This window comes from Hemicordylus capensis, chromosome 2, assembly GCF_027244095.1.
Source record: "Hemicordylus capensis ecotype Gifberg chromosome 2, rHemCap1.1.pri, whole genome shotgun sequence".
Classification (NCBI taxonomy): domain Eukaryota; kingdom Metazoa; phylum Chordata; class Lepidosauria; order Squamata; family Cordylidae; genus Hemicordylus; species Hemicordylus capensis.
In genome coordinates this window covers 223,243,627-223,262,915 of record NC_069658.1, presented here as the reverse complement: position 1 = coordinate 223,262,915, position 19,289 = coordinate 223,243,627, and the positions used below count along the sequence as shown (strand labels likewise).

At 48.8% G+C, this 19,289-nt stretch overlaps 1 protein-coding gene across 18 annotated transcripts in view; it reads right to left on the bottom strand.

Annotated features, from left to right (window-relative positions):
* Positions 1-411: 411 nt before the first annotated feature.
* The window catches only part of NR2F6 (nuclear receptor subfamily 2 group F member 6), a 133,816-nt gene continuing 114,938 nt past the window's right edge, over positions 412-19,289 (bottom strand). For 17 of the 18 annotated variants that reach the window (XM_053294963.1, XM_053294965.1, XM_053294967.1 and 14 more), the window contains 3 exons: positions 17,195-17,289; positions 6,412-6,936; positions 412-2,808 (listed from right to left, as the gene is read on the bottom strand). In XM_053294963.1, the coding sequence (XP_053150938.1) occupies positions 2,534-2,808; positions 6,412-6,936; positions 17,195-17,289 (895 nt within the window). In that variant the 3' untranslated portion in view covers positions 412-2,533. Of the gene's footprint in view, positions 2,809-6,411; positions 6,937-17,194; positions 17,290-18,614; positions 18,940-19,289 lie in introns of those variants that run through there. The other variant, XM_053294984.1, reaches the window with a different exon arrangement.

The window sequence follows — 19,289 nt, the reverse complement described above, 5'->3', positions numbered from 1 at the left end:
TTCAAAAGGGGACACTAAGAGCCATGATAGCAAAACTGAACCTCCAGATTCCAAAGGCAGTTTCTCTCACACTATGATTTATTGCTGGAGCAGTGGTAAGCACACTGAAGGAAAAAGCTATTCTTTCATGATCTTTGAAGGACCTGCCTGCCCAACACAGGAAACAGGGGGCTGGGCTAGACGGAGCTTTGTCAGCCTTGACAGTGGAGTGAAACCTCCATGTTCAGAAGCAGTATACCTTGGAATGCAAGTAACTGGAGAGAGGTTGGAAGTTACAGTGAGGTAGACTTATACCTTCTGGTGGTTTTCTAGGAGTACAGTAACCCCAGTCCCTTTCCTCATTAAAATCTTGCAGTCTTCCAGAACCCAGACAGCACAACTAGCTTAAAATAAATCACATTTGATACCAAAGGGGAAAAATGCATCGTTTTATTCCAAGCACAGAAATCTGAGTTTCCTTGATGTGGCATTTGGAGAGGACAGGGGAGTTTGCATAGATTACAACCGGTACTTTGGACCTGCGAGACCTGAGTTCGAGGCCGCATCGCTGCCATGAACTCACAGAGCGGCTTTAAGTCAGTCGCCCTCTCTCGGCCTCAGTTTTCCCCATCTGTAAAATGGGTTTAGTGGTGACTTGTGTCACAGGGCCGTACACATGTGTCGACTGAAAAGTTACTTTGCAAATTGAACAGAGAGAGAGAGACCTTTACACAAGAAATAGCAGCAGATTTTAGTCAAACTGGCCAGTGAGCAGATGACACTGGAAACCCACCACAGAAGCCGGAGGATCACCGTTAATTAAATTGGTATATTTCAGTTGCATGCAATTAACAATGTGCATAGCATTTCCACAAACATGGCTGGCCGATTTGGGCTTGTTCTGGGGACAGCTTCCGTCACAGACGAAGAGAACGTGAGGAGGAAAACCAGAAGCTTGATATCAGGGGAGGAGGGGGATAGAACCCACTTGACTGAGTCAAAGTCTTGGTATTGACTGCACTGACTGGCAGCATCTCTCCAAGATTGCAGGCAGAGAGGGTCTTTCCCAGCCCCACCCGGAGAGGCTACCATGGCCGCACAAGGCCAGATGCGCACCCCTCAAGGGTCAGAAATTTGGTGCATTGTAGAATGTGCGTTGGTTACGTCTGAATGGCTAGAAATCTGTATGCCGATTTGAAAAGATTTATTCTAGCCTGCCCCAATTCAAGACGTACCAACATTTAACTCTGTCAGAGCCACAGAGTTTGTTTAGGAGCAATCATGGGGTGCAGGGGTGAGAGAATGACGTTTCATTACTCTGCACGTTGCAAACTGCAGTGTCTGCTGAGTCGCTGGTTTCGCTCAGGGCAGGGTGGGGGCAACAAAATCCCCTGGGACCATGTTAGAGAACGAAAGATGGGAGAGCCTTGGTCTACAACTCCCATCACCCCCAGTTATTGGCCACTGTGGCTGGGGATGCTGGGAGCTGCAGTCCAAACACAGCCGGAGGGACACAGCTGAGTAGCCCTGATCTAGAGACACACTCTAGGCTCATTCACGCAATCATAAACAATCCATTATTTTTTAAAAATGGTCTTAGCATTTTAATCTGTGTTTTTATTTATTGTTCAATTTATACCCCGCCTTTCATTAAGAAAATCCCAAGGCAGTTTTATTGTAAACTGCCTAGAGATGTGAATTTTGAGTGATATATAAATATGCTGAATAAATAATCAGGGTAGGAGAGGCACACAGTAAGGGTAGGACAGCCAGCCATTCTTGCAGTCGGTGATTGTGTGAATTCCCAACAAGAAGAGAGGAGGAAAGGAGAGTGATCGGATGGGAGCTGGGCAGAGCGGCTTCTCGTCCACCCTCCGTAAAATGCTGGGGAGATAATCTGGGTAGGGTATGCCCGTCCAACCCAGCTCCTGCCTGCCACACGATCACTCTCCCTGTCTCCCCACTTGGCTGTTTGGAGTTCACACAACCACCAACCGGAGCGTGCCCTGCTCTCCTACCCTGGCTAAGTGCTCCTCCTACCCCAATTAGGATCGTGTGAACAAGCCTTCCAATTCTGAAGGGATGGCAGGATTCTACCCATCTCGGGATAACGAGAACATGCAAGGTGGTGACACAAATCTTTTGCGGGAAGAAAGATCAAGGCAGTAGGTTGGGGGGCCCTCTGTAGACCAAGAGGGGTCCCTACATCCACTTGAAACATTGAACAGAGAGAACCATTAGAGCCAGAAACCTAACAAGAAAATGGATTGTTCCGTTTCTTCCCCTCCCCACCCTGTTCACCCAAACCGGAAGGAGAGAAGGAAAACGGAATCAGACCCTGCCGCCCCCGCCCCACCGCTGTCTCTCTTGGCCTCGGAGGCGGATCTTCTCCCCTGGTCACAAAGGGGACATCCTTTCAGCCCAAGTGGCGCAGAGTTCACAGACACGACCCGGGGAGGCCTGGCGGATGACGGACATCCATGCTGTCGGCACGGCGGCGGCAAGAGAGGCAGGGACGGGCTACAGTCCTGGCAGGTGCCGTCCCCCTCTCCCCTTATTGTCCTGTCCCGTAAGGCCAGTTGAAGGTGCTTCCAGACAGAAGCATGTCTCTGATGAGCGTCTCGATGGGCGTCTTGCCTACCAGTCTCATGAAGAAGAGCTGAGAGATGAGGGAAGCCGGGACGGCCCGGAGAGCCGGGAGGCGCAGCAAGAGTCTGCCGAAGCGCTGTGGCTGGGAGGGATACTGCGAGCGGACATAGTCCGTCAGGGCCACCTGGGCCTTCTCCTGCAGGCTCTCCACGTGGGCAGGGTCCGAGAGGCCGCAGGCATCTGGGAAGGCAACAGGAAAGCAAAACAGGTCAGAGGGAGACCTCGTAGTAAAGAACAGGAAACAACTGCACCACGGGAAGAGGGCCAGAATCTGCACTTTGCTGGGACCCATCCCATTTAGAGAGCCAGCGTGGTGTAGTGGTTAGAGTGCTGGACTAGGACCAGGGAGACCCGAGTTCAAATCCCCATTCAGCCAGGAAACTAGCTGGGTGACTCTGGGCCAGCCACTTCTCTCTCAGCCTAACCTACTTCACAGGGTGGTTGTGAAAGAGAAACTCAAGTATGTAGTACACCGCTCTGGGCTCCTTGGAGGAAGAGCGGGATATAAATGTAATAATAATAGTAATAATAATAATAATAATTTTATTGAACTTGGATACCAACCTCTTCTAGCTACTTTTCCTCCTCCAATCCCTCTCCATTTGTTCTCCTCCACTGTCAAAGTTTAGATTGCAAACTCCCCGAGTGTTTATGCAACAGACCAAAATGCATCCGGAATCTTATTAATTACTAAAAGACCACTATTACTAAAAGACATATTGATCTTATTAAGTATTATGATGTTTCTATCCTGCCTTCTCTCGGCAAGCTCAGGGCCTCCTGATGGCATCCAAACAGTAGGCCAGTCTCATACCAACCCTGCAAGGGGGATCAGGTGGAGAGAGGACGAGTGGTCACAAGGTGAGCTTCTGGGCTAAAACAGGATTTGAATCCAGGTCTCTCACATCCTACTCCCAACACTAACCACCACACCACCCTCCATAATATTGCTAATTATTATTACCAGTAATGGCAAGGGATAAAAATTCCATCCCTGAGCTTAATGATGCTGTTGGCAGCCGCAACTATATCTTTTGGCACTCCCTCCGCCACAACACAGTAGAATGATCTCGCTGCCCTGGGGTGAGCCCGTCCCAGCAACCACAGCAGGAATGGTGTCGTCATTATACCACAGCGTGACAGGCAAAGGGAGCCAAGCCAGCAGTGAGCTGGGGCTGTGGAAGCCAGCAGTGGGTTGGAACAGAGAATCTCCCGTCCCTGCATCCCACTTGATGGCTTGTGTGCAGAGCACCAGTTAGCCCAGTGATGGATCTGCTCCCATTTCTGCCCTTCCTATCCCAAGGTTCAGGGACAGGTCTGAGAGTACCCAAGGTTTAGGACTGCTGAAAGGGGACTCAGGCCAGAGTCTGGATCGAAGTCCCCTGCAACTCTCATATCAATGGCTCAGTCACTGCACCTTATAAAGCCATTTGAGGCATGTACAATGAAGCAACACTGATTGACTTATTGTTTGGTTTAAAAAGGAGGAGGAGGAGAAGGAGAAGAGAGATTGGGAAAGAACCAATAATATGTTTTTGGTGTGCTTGTGGATTTTTTATTTTTTTTGAAGAATACAAAAGGGTGGCATCCATCTGCTCGTCAGGACTATGTGTCATTGAAATGAATGAGATTCAGTCACGACTATCTTGTCTCATTGGATGACACCAGGAAAGTCAAAGTAGTCCCATTTAAAGTAAGACAAGCTAGGCAGTGCCTAACTCAGGGCTGCACTTCAGTCCTCCAGCTGTTGTGGGACTACAGCTCCCATAATCTCTGATTAATGGCCACTGCTGCTGGGGACTATGGGAGTTGTAGTCCAACAGTAACTGAAGAGCCTAAGTTGTACAGTGTCGTTTTAATTTCAATGGAACTACTTTGAGTCATCTTCCTCATGTTAGCCATTGATTTCAACAGTGCTGTGTCATGATTGGTCTCTATGCTGCCCCAAATCACTCCCAGCAGGGGTGAGGGTCTTCCAAAGTTTCTTAAAGGAGCAAGATTCAAAGGATATACAACACTTTTCTGTTATTTGGTGTTGCCTAGGATATTTTGTATGCTTAAAAAAATCTTTTTTTAAAAGGAGTTTTAAAAAATCTACCATCATGCATGCCCACACTCAACCACAAGGTGGTGCTGTGAGCAAGCAAGCCAGTCACAAGAAGGTCAGAGATAAATATTTCCATTCAAAACAAGAAGTCTCAACCTCAGCAGAATCGTTTCTAGAACTTCCTACTCCTTTCCTCTAAAGGCATCTGTCTGCTGCCAAGTTTTGAAAACCTACAAAATGGGCACACCATATATGCTATGCTTTCAAGTCAATCACTTGAAAGGAGGTAAATTGTACACCAAGAGAGAGGCTCCCACCCTTGGGACCCCAGCAGTGTCCCCTGAGACAGGGAGGGGATCACTGCTGGAGAGATGACAGGAGTTGTAGTCGACAGCATCTAGGAATCCGTTACAGGGACCACTGGTCCCCAGATGTGGTTGGACCATAATTCCCATCAGTCCCAGGCACAATGATGGAAGGCCCTTAGGAACACAGGGAGCTGCCATATGCCGAGTCAGACCACTGGCCCATCTAGCACAGCATGGTCTACACAGGCTGGCAGTGGCTTCTCCAAGGCTGCAGGCAGGAATCTTTCCCAGCCAGTGTTTGCATGCCTTACAGGGAACACGGCTCCCAGCCCTATCTTGGAGATGCCGCCGAGGGAACTTGGAACCTCCAATGCTCTTCCCAGAGTGGCTCCATCCCCTAAGGGGGATATCTTCCAGTGCTCACACATGGACTCTCCCATTCATATGCAAACCAGGGTGGACCCTGCTTAGCTAAGAGGACAATGCATGCTTGCTACAAGACCAGCTCCTGTGGTCCACCCCCATCTGGGGAACTAAGCCTAGAAAAACAAGACTGGCCCAGTTGCAGAACTGCTCAAATATTGGTTTGCTCTTCTTCGCGAGAGGCTTCAATGGGCATTCCTCCCCAGACTGGTATCTCACAGATGGTGTGATTTCAGTCTATAGATTCAGAGCTTGGGAAGAATTCTCAGGGGTTTTTATTGGGCTTTTATCACTACTGATGGCTTTCTGAGCCACCTTGAAAGTATTGCACCAGAAAGACAGGGGATACATGTTTTAAATAAATGAGAATGAAGGCGTGAGGAGGTTTTCTCCTGGCTCCCGCCTATTTGCATGTGGCCTTCCTGCAGTGCTTTTGGGCTTCTGGCTCTGACTTGTCTTCCAAACTGGAGCACTGAGGTGAAGAGTCGATTTTGTGGGGGCCAACATGAACGATCCACTTTGTTAAGCAGGGTCCACCTTTGGTTTGCATTTGGATGGGTGATTTACAGCAGACGGTGCTCACAGGTGTAGACCTTCCCCTTAGGGAATGGGGCCATGGCTCAGCGGAGGAGCATCTGCCTTGCATGCAGAAGGTCCCCGGTTCAATCCCTGGCAGCATCTCCAGTTAGGGCTGGGAGAGACTCCTGCCTGAAACCTTGGACCGTAGATGCCAGTCAGTGTAGACAGTCCTGAGCTAGAGAAACCAATGGCCTGACTTAGTATTTGGCAGTTTTCTGTGTTCCTAAGGGCTTCAGTCTAAACACAATGAGCCATTAACAACAATTCATTTGGATGACTGAGGAGCCCCCTCATCCCTTTTTGCCTGTTTTGGTGTCCTCCCCTGCCACCCGGCTTGTGGCAAAATGAGTGGGTGTGGCCTTAGAGCCGCAGGTGGGCCTCGCTGGGTCTGGCACAAGAACCGCAGCCTCCGGGAGACCAACCCACCTGGGGTGAAGAGCGCAATGGCTTTCAGGCAGCTGTACTCTGCCGAGTCCACTTGGAGACGGTTCAGCTTCTCGACCTGGTCCTGGAAGATGCGGATCTGGTCCATGAAGGACACCACGCGGTCGGCCGACATGGGGGACGCGTGGAAGCCGGCGGCCGCCAACAGCGGGGCCATGTGGAGGGGCAGCGCCGACTGCGCAGCGTTGAGGACGAAGAGCTCGCTCCAGCTGAGGCGCAGCAGGGCCACCTGGTCCGAGACGGGCAGGTCCGGGAAGAAGGGGATGTTGCGGGCCCACTCCACGGTGCTGAAGAGGAGGCGGGCCGCCAGCTCGCAGATGTTGTCGATGCCCATCACGCTGCCCTGCTGGGCGTACTGGGAGCTAAAGCGGGCTGTGGGGTAGGGCTCAGCCCGCAGCAGCTGGGAGATCAGTTCCGAGACGGGCTGCCCATTGTAGTACTCCCCACTGGGCACGGCGTTGGGGCTGGCGCTGGAGTGGGAGGGAGGGATCCGGCCTCTCTGGACAGCTGGAAGAGGGAAGGTCTTGGTTAGTGCCTAGATGAATTGCTTTGAGAACTTGACAGGCTTGATTCGATTTAAATCAAATTGATTTGAATCATGATTTAAAATCACTTCACAAAAGGACTCAATGTTAATGATTTAAATCACGAGTCAAGAAGATTCTATTTAACCATCATTTTCTAGTAAAAGTACATTCTTGTTGTCTGATATAGCCTTAATATGTATTCAGAGATGTAGATTTCATTTTTATAAGGTAGTACACACTTCATTTGAGCAACCAGGCCTTGCATTTCTTTGTGGCACTGTGTGCATTTCGTACGCATGCCCGTCTTACCCACAGGTACAGGAACGTCATTAAAATATTCCCAAGTGGGGTCTCTTTTACGGCCTGCTGCCATGATAGGAGTTTCCCTTCTAAAATGGAGGATAAAGGATTTTTAGAAGGATTTTAGAAGGATTTTTCCCTTCTAAAAACTCGGAAAAAGTTTCCGCAGGACTACCTGAACATATTTGGTTCACTTTGGGTTTCACTTCCTATTCCACTCCCTGCCCTATCCCTTGCATTTCTATCCAGGCTCCTCCTCCTTGCTCAGATCTGTCCCATCTCCCAAATCCTCTATTCATTCACTAGCCTTCTTTAGCCCAATTCAGACATTATGCTGTACACATCTATGTGAATGGCTGTACCTGTGTTCATTTTACAAGTGAAATCCAACAGATGCATGGTATAGATAGGAAATGCACTGCTGAACTGTGTTCAACATACCATGTGAATGACTATATCTGTGTACAGATTTGTATCTGTGTAAACTGTACACTCGTATGAGTGTTGAACATAATGTGTGAATGGGCCTAATGTTTTTGCATGTTTAGAGAGCAGGCGGGGGGCAGGGAGGGTCTGAATTTCCATCAACCCTGGAACTACTTGTTGCAGGAAAGCAGTGTGCTGCATGTGTGTATTATATACGAGACCCAGGGAGGTGCAGTGATTAGAATGTTGAACTAGGACCGGGAAGACCAGAGTTCAAATTCCCCGTTCAACCATGAAATGTACCGAGTAACTCTGAACCAGTCACTTCTCTCTCAGGCTAACCTACCTCAAAGAGTTGTCGTGAGGACCAACATGACCATGCACACCACTCTGGGCTACCACTTCAATATGAATAAGAATAAGAATAAATCAGCAACAATGATGATGATGATGACAGATATTAAACAATGAAAGCAAGAAAAGAAATGGAGAGTGGTGGGCTCCCCCTTGCTGGAGGTTTCCCAACAGAGGCTGGACAGCTATCAGGGATGCTGTAGGAGATTCTCGCACTGAGCTAGAAAATCTCCAAGGTCCCTTCCGACTCTAAAACTCTATGATTCTACAGACCGATCTCCAAGACAGTGGATTTGGTAGTGCAAAGACTTCAGGAATTTTGGAAAGAGATGAAAAAACAAAGAAGCACCAAATTCACAAAGGCAAGTCCCGTTTTGCTCAACATTGGGATACTAAATTCCAAGTATTTCGTATTTGCAATACAAAACAAGCCAAAATAAAACATTTTTAAAGGACTCTGATGGTACACATTGCATTCTGCTCCTCCTTTATATTTGCTTTATTATTTTGTTAATAATGATCAGATGCCAAAAAAAGGTATACATCTATAAAACGATTAATCTGGTTCGTTTCACCAGAGCAGCTGCAGGGAAGGGGTGATGCTTTTTCCAATCCCAAGTCCCGCCATCCCCAGATTTTCACCCCAGTCGTGAGGAAGGACAGAAAATGGGGAGGGGGGGAGTGAGCCCCATATAACTGCAGGAAATTCTGCTCAGCCATTCTCCTCAGGTCTGAGATTGCACACCATATGCTTTCAGACCCCATGTTCTTAAGGACTAGTAACTTGGTTTTCAAACTGATTGTGCAGATCTTCTCAGGGTGCTCCATCTGGCACACTGTTTGGTGATCCAGTGGGCATACTTCTCCTCTTAGGGGACAGCCTGAACCACTGCAAGGGTCAAACATGGGAAATACTATGGCGGCATGGTGCAGAACTATCCCAATCAAGGCACATGACCCCAGATGTCAAGAACTGCTTTGGCTAAAGGAAAGCTCCTCAGTGGAGCCTCCCTGGAGAGGCAGGGAGGAGACGGCAGAGGGCAGTGCAGCAAGCCTCCCGCCCCAACTGTCTCCAAAACCACAGACGGCCATTTCTCAAGCGTCTGTTAAGAATCCCATCATTCATCGCTCCCACGGTCATTAATATGCATACTGCTCTCCCGTGCCACGTAAATTGGGGCCGTAAATCATGCAGAGACACCAAGAGGAGCCATGGAGGCTTCCCTGGAAAGAGGGGAATGGTGCCTGACTGCTCCCCAGTGCCCGCTCTGCTGCATCCTGCAGGGCTGGAGGCTGTCTGGGTATGAAATGATCTAAGGGACAATCTCCAAAGAAGCCCAGATCATAAACTCTAGGAATATAAGGGCAGCTATAGTGGGCAGACCAACAGCACTGTTTCCAACAGTGGTCAGTCAAATGCCCTACTAATTCAGTAGGGGAAGCTCACCAGATTCCCCTACTGTTTGCACCCAGTTCTTTATATTCAGAGGTAGACTGCTCCTCAATCTACAGGCCCCTTTTTGATGGCTAGCAGTCAGCAGGCCTTTCCTCCATGAATTTCTGTAATCCCTTATGAGAGCCATATAGGCAGACTAGACAGGTGTCTGTCCCCAAGGAACTTACACTGTAAAGGAGCTTACATTTTAACACTCATGGGGGAAACTTCAGAGGAAAGTAGGGAGGATATTACACATTTGCCACCTCCACAAAAACAGAGAGTTTTTTCCCATTCTGCTTCCAAACTGCTGTGGAAAGAAGGTTCACACAAGCATGGCCGAAGGACAGGAAGGGTGAGGGGAAAGAACTGCATCGCACAACTCTTCATTAACCTGTGGAATTCACTGCCACAAGGTGTGCAGATGGCCAGTAGCTTAGAGGGTTCAGTGAAAGGTGTAGACAAATTCATGAGAGGGAGTCTCCCAACAATGTTTAAATGGAGTCTAGTTCACAATACTGAGAGACAGGGAACAAAAGGGGTGTCCTGTTTGTGAACATCCCAGAAGCATCTAGTCCTGCATTGGGCAAGAAAGATCAAAATGCACAAGATGAAGGAGGCCTGGCTGGGCAGCAATACATGCAAAAGGCACCCAGGTGCCTTAGTGGTCATGAGCCAGAAGTGTGATGCAGCAGCTAAAAAAGCAAATGTGATCTTAGGCTGCATTAACAAAGGCAGGGTGTGCAGATTATTTTTACATTTATATCGCACTCTTCCTCCAAGGAGCCAAGAACAGTGTACATGGTTATGTTTACCCTCACAACAACCCTGTGAGGTAGGTTAGGCTGAGAGATACATGGCTGGCCCAGAGTCACTCAGTGGATTTCATGGCTGAATGGGGAGTTGAACTTGGGTCTCCCCAGTCCTAGTCCAGCACTCTAACCACTGCAGAGGAGAAGTCATCGTTCCACTCTATTCTGTGCTGGTCAGACCTCAGCTGGAATCCTGTGTCTTATTTCAAGAAGGATGCTGCTGATCACCTCAAAGGGGTCCAGAAGTGGGCAACCCAGATGGTGAGGGGGTCTGGAAACCAAGTCCGAAGAGGAAATGGCGAAGGAGCTGGGCAGGTTTAGTCTGGAGAAGACTACGGGGGAACTAGAGAGGTGCCTCCAAATACCTGCAGGAGGAACAGACTTGTTCACTTTGGCTCCTGAGGGCAGGGCTAGAAGCAGTGGGTGGGAATTCCAGGAAAGCAGATCTAGGCTAGACATTGGAGAAATTTCGTAACAGTAAATTTATGACGTTGTTGGACAGTGGAACAGTCTGCCTCATGCAGGGGTGTGCTCTCTTTCTCTGGAGTTTTCAGACAGAGGCTGGACGGCCTCCTGTCCGGGACATTGTAGCAGATCCCTGCACTGAGCAGGGGGGTGGACTAGAAGACCTCCAGAGTCCCTTCCAAACTCTAACGTTCCATGACGGCTGGAAACAGGGTGCCGGATTACACAAAACGTAGCCTGATCCAGTCAAGCGACGGTTAAATCCACTCCTGGGTTTAGACATTGCCTGCCTCTGCCAGGGAAGCCTGCCAGACGCAAACAAAGGGAGCGATTCTAACCTTTCCCCAACTCGGCCTCGTCTTGCAGCGGTGACCTTTACCGCGCCTCAGCCATGTGATCCCCGAGCCCTGCAGCCGCCTCTCTCCCGGCCTGCTTGGCTCACCAAACACACCCCACTGGCTCAACCGGTCCCTCTAGCAGGCCCCTGGGCAGCTTCAAGCTGAGCACCGCACTCTGGGAAGGAGAGCTGGCCTTGCAGTGGAGAGCACGAATTGTCCCCTCTGCTAAGCAGATTCACCCTGGTTTGCATTTGGATGGGCAACCAGCCGTGTTCTCTGTAACAGGGATTCCTAGATGTTGACTACAATTCCCATAATCCCCAGCCAGAGGCCACTGAAGCTGGGAATGATGGGGGTGGTCGTCAACAACATCTGGGAATCCCCATTACAGGGAACTCTGACTACCTGTGAGTGCTGCAAGATCTTCCCCTTAGGGGACGGGGCCAGAGCTCAGTGGGAGAGCATCTGCCTTGCATGCCGGAAGTCCCAGGTTCACTCCCTGGCAGCATCTCCAGGTAGGGCTGGGAGAGACTCCTGCCCGAATCCTTGGAGACACTGCTGCCAGTCATGGTAGACAAAACTGAGCTAGATGGACCACCGGTCTGATTGGGTGGAAGGCAGCTTCCTATGTCCACCTTGGCCCACACTCCGCTGTGATCTAATCCCAGGGAAACCCCCAAGGGAGTGGGCAGAAAACCCCAGAAGAATTCTGGCAGCTTCACACCTGGTGGCTGCTTTTCTGCCATGTCAACTACAAGTCCATTTTTTAAAAGGAAGAGCCAAAGATACAGCTTTGTTGTAGGCGATACCCATGACAGCTGCTGGACATCTATATCACCAGACGCACTACTTCACATGACAATGGGAACAGTCACGCCAACTCTTAGGGCTGGCCTCAAAGGCAGATTTCCATACCAGGGATCATCAGGAGAGATGGGCTTGTTCAAGGCTACGGGCCAAAATGGCCAGAGGCCTCCTCTCTGAACACCCACCTCTGGAGGGTAAACAAGGGGGTGGTGGTTGCCTTCGTGCCCTTCCTGTGGGCCTCCCAAGGGGCACTGGGTGTCCACCATCAGAAATGGGATGCTGGATTAGATGGGCCCACAGGGCATTGCATAGGGCTCTTAAACACAGCTCATGCAAAGCGCTGGTTTCCAATTCTGCTCTGCTGGCCAACAGCAAATCACGGTCAATCACTGGAGATGTCATGACGAGCCACAGTTATGCGCCCTCAACCATGACTTTGGCACAAGACTGGAATGGAGCCGGCATGATCCTGCACGCTGGCTGCCCAGAAACTCCTTCACAGGGCTGCCTTTGAGAAAAGCGGGTTTCCTACCACCCAGCCAACTGTCCCTGTTGCTGGAAAGCCAAGCACCCAAGAAGGTGCTGGGGCAGAAAGCCGAAACCCTGACCACCTCAGCCTTGAGGCACTGATTCAGATCTGCCCTGGCCACATCCCAACTCCCAAGTCACAGCTGAGGCCGCCCCTCTTTCTGCCGGGGTGAACAGGCCTCTCCCCCGCGCTTTGATCCACTCTCCTCTTATTCCACGGTGTCCTTCTCGGACCACCGGATCTGCAATCTGTTAACACTTCTTTAATCCTCCACCAAATCCATCTCCTCTCTTGTCCTGTCCATCTTACTTATGGCACTTAAGCCCTTCGATCACGGAATATATTAACCTTTTGTCCTGCACAGCACCTGGCACAGCTGGGGCAGAACATCTGCCAAAGAGCACAAGGGGACCCACGGATATTGGGAGAAGATCCAACACGGAGCAAACGATCCACACACAATCTTTGTGCTAACAAAAGGATGAACGCGTGCGCGCACACACACACACACACACACACACACACACACACACACGTGTTACCTTATATCAGCATTACAATGAAATCAAGAACATAGGAAGCTGACTTCTACTGAGTCAGACCATTGGTTCATGTAGTTCAGTATTGTCTACACTGACCGGCAACGGCTCTCTCTTTCCCAGCCCGATGTGCAGATGCTGCCAGATGCTACCTGGAAATGCTGAACCCAGAACTTTCTGCATGCCAAGCAGATGTTCTGCCACTGAACTATGCCCCACCTCCTCATGGAAGTATCCGATAGCACTCACTAGCATAGGAAGCTGCTGTATACTGAGTCAGACCATTGGTCCGTCTAGCTCAGTATTGTCTACACAGACTGGCAGCAGCTTCTCCAAGGCTGCAGGCAGAAGTCTCTCTCAGCCCTATCTTGGAGATGCTGCCAGGGAGGGAACCTGGAACCTTCTGCATGCAACCATGCAGATGCTCTTCCCAGAGAGGCCTCATTGCCTGAGGGGAAGATCGTACAGTGCTCCCATCCAAATGCAATCCAGGGTGGACCCTGCTTAGCAAGGGACAATTCATGCTTGCTACCACAAGACCAGCTTTCCTCCCCATATTCATCTGGCGTTGAAACTTGCTGGTGCATGTTTTTGCCAGCACAGATCTTGGATAGAGGAAAGCCCAACAAGACGAAAGTACTTCAAAATTATGCGAACACCTATTGCCCCTTTCAAAAGGCTCTCATTAACTTTCATACACATCCAAGCAACCATTCAGGGGGCCCCTTCATTTCCTCCAACAGGGCCACAATTCTTTTAAGCACAAGGGGACTTAATTGTACAGCACAGAGTTCATTGAACTCCAACACACATTAAACGAAACCTGCTAGGCAAAGAAATGTCATTGGGATTCACAGCCAATGCCCCCGGGGGAAAGGAAGAGAAACCGAGTGAGGCTCACTTTACTGAGAACAAGCATCCCCAAGGACATAAAGGGATCCCTGTTAAACCAGAGCAAAAGAGCCACCACTTCCTACATCCTGTTTCCAACAGCAGCTAGCCAAAAAACCCACCTGCTTGAAAGGCATGACTTTCCCATTTCTTCCTCAGCAACAGAGGTAGACTGCTTCTAAGCCTGGAGGTTCCATTTTGCCGATGGACAGGCCTCCTTTGCACATGAATTTGTCAAGTCCACGTTTTTTATCACTGAATTGTAAGTGCGCAATATTCAGCTCTGTGTGTGTGTGTGTGTGTTTCTCTCTATATTTCCAAAGCCCCAGAAATCTCTCAGCTGCGACTGAACATCTGCCCTAAATGTATTAAACATTTCATCCAGCCTTTTCTTAAATAAAAGACCCCAAATACACTCCCCTGGGAAGTATGTAGAGCTCTTTAGTAGTAGTAAACTTGGTAACCATTTTCAGGGGCCTTTGTCTTTTTCTTTCTCAATATTTAAACAGTGTGTTGAAGCCACTGTATCTTAAAATACAACCACAACCACCACAACCACCCCTCTAGAACAGCTTTGTTGGAACTCAATGAATTGATCTTCACCAATTCCTGCATCCTCAGTCAAACATTTCAGGACAAACACGTACTTAAAACTTCTGGCTACTAGGAAAAAAATATCTGAGAAATCCAAACAGCATGCAACACTCATTTAATCAGTCTTAAGTCAAACCAGCTAAAAAGCTCACACTACTGCCTGCACTGGGATTATTATTTTTTTTGGACAATGCTAGCCATTTTAGGAACAATTGTTTTTTAACATGCAATCAAAACCACAACATAGCCACCTGAGAAGAAATCCTATTGCATATGACAAGTGTGTATACGGATAGGAGATTTCGGAAAATCAAACTTGAAGATTCCCCAGATGTCCTCCAGGATAAATCAAGATTTTTACGGCCCACTGAAAGGCGAACTAGAGCAGAGTCAGGAGGATGCTGCTCCTGGAAAGACATCACCCAAATGTCCCCCAAATCTCCAATCTGGACAAAGATTCCTTTGGTGTAACCACAGATCTCCCTGCAGCAAGCCTGGCTTAACCCAACAAAAGACTGAAATGTCCCTCGTCCACATGGACGTAGCTGTGGCCTCCCTTCACGCCGAGCCCGATCCCTTCCCCATCCCTCCTTGGATCTTTTGCTTCCCATCTGCTCAGAGCAACTCAGCTAGGCTTCAAAGGCAGCACAAGTGGGAAGATGACATTTTAAACACCACATTGGGACCGGGTCCTACCAGTGGTGGCACTCTTGATTGTGGCTGGCAGCCATCAGTGTGGTTCCTGCTCCAATCCTCCAGACCGATACTAGGCCAGTGAATGTCATGATTATTCTCAAGTGGGGGCCACTTGGGCACAGAACCTTCCATGCAACAGGCATTTCCCGCTGTGCTGATCTCCGCACAGGCCTGTTTTCTTTCTCAGTGCTGGGAGGGCCCTCTAAGAGAGACAGAGCTCTCTTGTAAGAGCTCTAGGAGGAAAGCGCTCCTGGGGAGAGGTATGCTTCCCAGCACTCGGTGAATGCCTTCCAAGATGACGCAAGGGATCAAGAGGGCTCCGTGGCCTTTCAAGGAGCACCCCCACTACCGCCACCAACACTGGACAAAGTGCAGCCGAGCACGGTGGGAATGGTCGCCTCTGCAGGGTGCCAGGGGAACTGTGCAGAGTATTCAACTTCTGCCAAAGCTTCACACAGGCCCAATAAACAGTTAGTCAGGGGCTATAATCAGGGCTGAAGCTTTGGTAGGCAGGCACCCACTTTTTCCAGATTAATGGCCTTGATAGAAACATGGTATTTTTTCGCACCAGCCACACTATCAGTGGCTATTTTTCTTGCTCACCCTCCCTCCTTTGTGCAGTCAACTGCCCTCACTGCCCCCGGGAACAGAGAAAGCTGCCTTCTACCGAGCCAGACCCTTGGTCCACCTAGCTCAGAGTTGCCTACACTGACTGGCAGCAGCTCTCCAGGGTTTCAGGCCGGAGTCCCTCCCAGCCCAACCTGGAGATGCTGCCCAGGATTGAATCTGGGGCCTTCTGCATCGGTTTCCACTAAGCAATGGCCCCATCTCCTAAGGGGATGGGGTTCACACCGCTCACATGTGCTCATCCATCCAAATGCAAACCAAGGCACACCCTGCTTAGCAAAGGGAACAACTCATGTTCACTATCATGTGACCAGCTCTCCTCTCCAAATTATTTCTATTTTGAAAAGAGAAAACAGATCCGATTCCCTACATCAGGAGCGGCCACTTCGCGGCTCTTCCGTTGTTGGACTACAACTTCGTGATGGGACCAGTAGTCCAGAAACAGCTAGAGAGGCCCAGGTGGGCCATCCCTGTTCTGTGCACATAAAAACAAACCATCACCAGACACCCCAAACAGCAACCTTCAGAAAACCGAAGGGGAAGATTTCAAGGTCCCAGGACACTGTGGTTGACTTGGGTGCACGTTTCCTGAAAGAAACACACAAAACTACTGAAGTTGAGTTTATCAGCAAGCTTGACTGGAACTTTTCAGCATGATGGGAGTGTGAAAAAAATGCTGAAGTTCATGCACAAAGTGGTGGCATTTTTGCCATTTTCAGAAATCTGACCAAGAAGAACAATGGCTGAAAAATACAGAAGACCGAGAAGTAACAGGGGTCTCTCTCTTTGAGTGGTTAAAGCCCCTCCATGCCTACCAGGAAAGAGCACTTTGAATTTGATGGAAACCTTGCAAGATGCAAGGCTGGATTCTGTGCAGAAATCTGGGGTATTTTTCTGCAATGTCAGAAATCTGAGACACAAAAAACAGCAGAAAATAAAGAGGTAGAAGCAGCAGGGAGGTTCTTATTTGGACATTAGGGCTTAATGGAGATCAGGGTTTTCTCCCCCGACTACAGCTGTAAAATCAGCACTGCAAAGAGAGGAAGACTGTGTCCTATCACCCATTACTGCTGTTTTGAATAATCACTGTGCTTATCTTGCATACCTTAGAGCTTTTCTTAAAAACACCATAGGACTAAACTTCCTGCATTGGCCAAGCTTTTGGATCTATAGGTCACTATGCTTGCCTCCTCAGTCCCCAAGGGCATGTGTACCATGTGCCAATGCAGGATGCACTCTGCCCATCTAACAATGTGTGCTCTACTCCACAACAGCTTCTGCCACAACAAAGCTACTAGTCCTCAAAGTACCGCAATGGTCTTTGCCAGTTCGGCGGCAGGCAGAGCTGCCTTTTGCAATCTGATCTCAGTCCTGCGGCATGCCTGTGGAAGCCCACACCTTCCCACAACAGAGCCACAGATTTACCTTCTTTCCTCATGCCGACACGAAAACACTTCTTCAGACGGCAGTATTGGCATTGGTTGCGATGATGCTGGTCAATTTGGCAGTCTCGATTCGATCTGTGTATGTTGAAACAAAAACATTACTCTCATTGGTTTTGCATTGCATAGACATCAGTGTCCCTCATTCAAGTCAGGAGTTCTCAAACTTGGGTCCCCAGATTATGTTGGACTACAACTCCCATCTTCTGACCATTGTCACTGGGGATAATGGGAGTTGTAGTCCAGCAACATTTGGGACCCCAAGTTCAAGAACCCCCAATTTAAGGTTAATTTAAAGGCACACTTAAGGCCTGTTAAGTAAAATAAAAGCACAAAAGGAAATTGTTGCTATGTTCTGCTGTGTAATTCACAGTGATTTAAGAATATTCCCTACTCCCCAACTAACATCTCTCTTAATTAAAAAAGAAAAATATACAGTAGGCCAGATTCACACATTGCAGGAAATGGGAGGTTTGACCTAGCTGCTAGAGCCCTGAATGCGAGCCCTACATCCGGTCTTGGGAAGGAAATGCCACAATTGGTGGGTTCATATGCTATGCCCAGTCTCAGTACCGTATTTACTCAAGTTGAAGACTCCAGATTTTAGAAGACACCCCCCCCCCTTAAAAAGTAGAAGTTAAATACAGGTTATATCTGCATTTACTCGAAAGCAACAGGACTCTGAATTTAAGATGATCTCCTGATTTCTAATATTTAAAAAACCTGGAGAAAACCTAGTCTTGGATTCAGGTAAATACAGTATATTCTACCCTACTTACAATACAGAACTCAACATCTGTCTCCTCCTCTTAGTCTTACAACCACCCTGGGAGGTCTGTTAGATTGAAAGACACTGAATGGCCAAAGGTCACTGGTGAGCATCTTGAAGAATGATGCTCAAAGGGACGCGGGTCTCTTTGGTACCAGTCTGACACATTAACCACTGCACCACACTGCCTCTGCAGGAAGGTTCCACCTAGCCATCATGGTTAAGGACTGAATTAATCCCCTTGTGATAAGAGCTCTTTTGTTAGCTTCACTTCCAAGTTCTAGAATGGTGTAGTGACTAGAGTGTTGGACTAGGACGGAGGAGGTAAGGTAAAGTGTGCCATCAAATCTATTTCAACTCACGGAGCCCACAGAGCCCTGCGGTTTTCTTTGGTAGAATACGGTGGTGGGGTGGGGGGGTTACCATTGCCTCCTCCCACACAGTATGAGAAGATGCCTTTCAGTATCTTCCTGTATCACTGATGCCCGATATAGTAGCAGCAGGGATTCGAACTGGCAACCTTCTGCTTGTTAGTCAAGCATTTCCCCACTGTGACCAGAGTTCAAATCCCTACTCAGTCATGAAACTCCCTGGGAGACTTTGGGCCAATCACTTATCTCTTGGCCCAACCTACCCCGCAGTGTTGTTGAGAGCATAACGATAACCATGTACACCGCTCTGGGTTCCTTGGAGGAAGAGCAGGATACAAACGCAAAAATAAATAATATAAATTTTCAGGGGTGGCCAGCCAGATGTCCCAACGAGAAGCCCACAAGCAGAAAATGACAGCAATTCGCTTCTTCTGGTTGTCCCAGTATGTGAGGTGCAGCAACAAAGTGCCTTTGAATTTGAGGTTCTGTTTCTTCCATTGCTAATATCTGCTGATAGACCTCTCTCTCCCCTTCTCAAACTTCTCTATTTTTTTTAAGTCATCACATTTTCATGGTGACAGACTCCATGTACTAATCATGCCAAGAATCCTATTATTTTGTCCCAAATCCATATTCAGGGCTTCTCAACCTTGTGTCCCCAGAAGTGGTTGGACTACAACTCCTATCATCCACAGCCACACTGGCAGAAGATGTTGGGGGTTGTAGTCTAACCAACTCAGCGGGGATCCAAGTTTGAGACACCTTGGACTAGTCCTATCAAAGAAGAAACAAAAGCTCTCTCTGCATCCCCCCACACCATTTTTATTAACTTCTATCCAGTCCCCCTTCCCATAACCATCCTTTTGCTAAACTAAAAAACATGGCCAGAATGCTCCTCCAGGGAATCTTCCCAACCCAGATTGCCCCTCAAAACACCC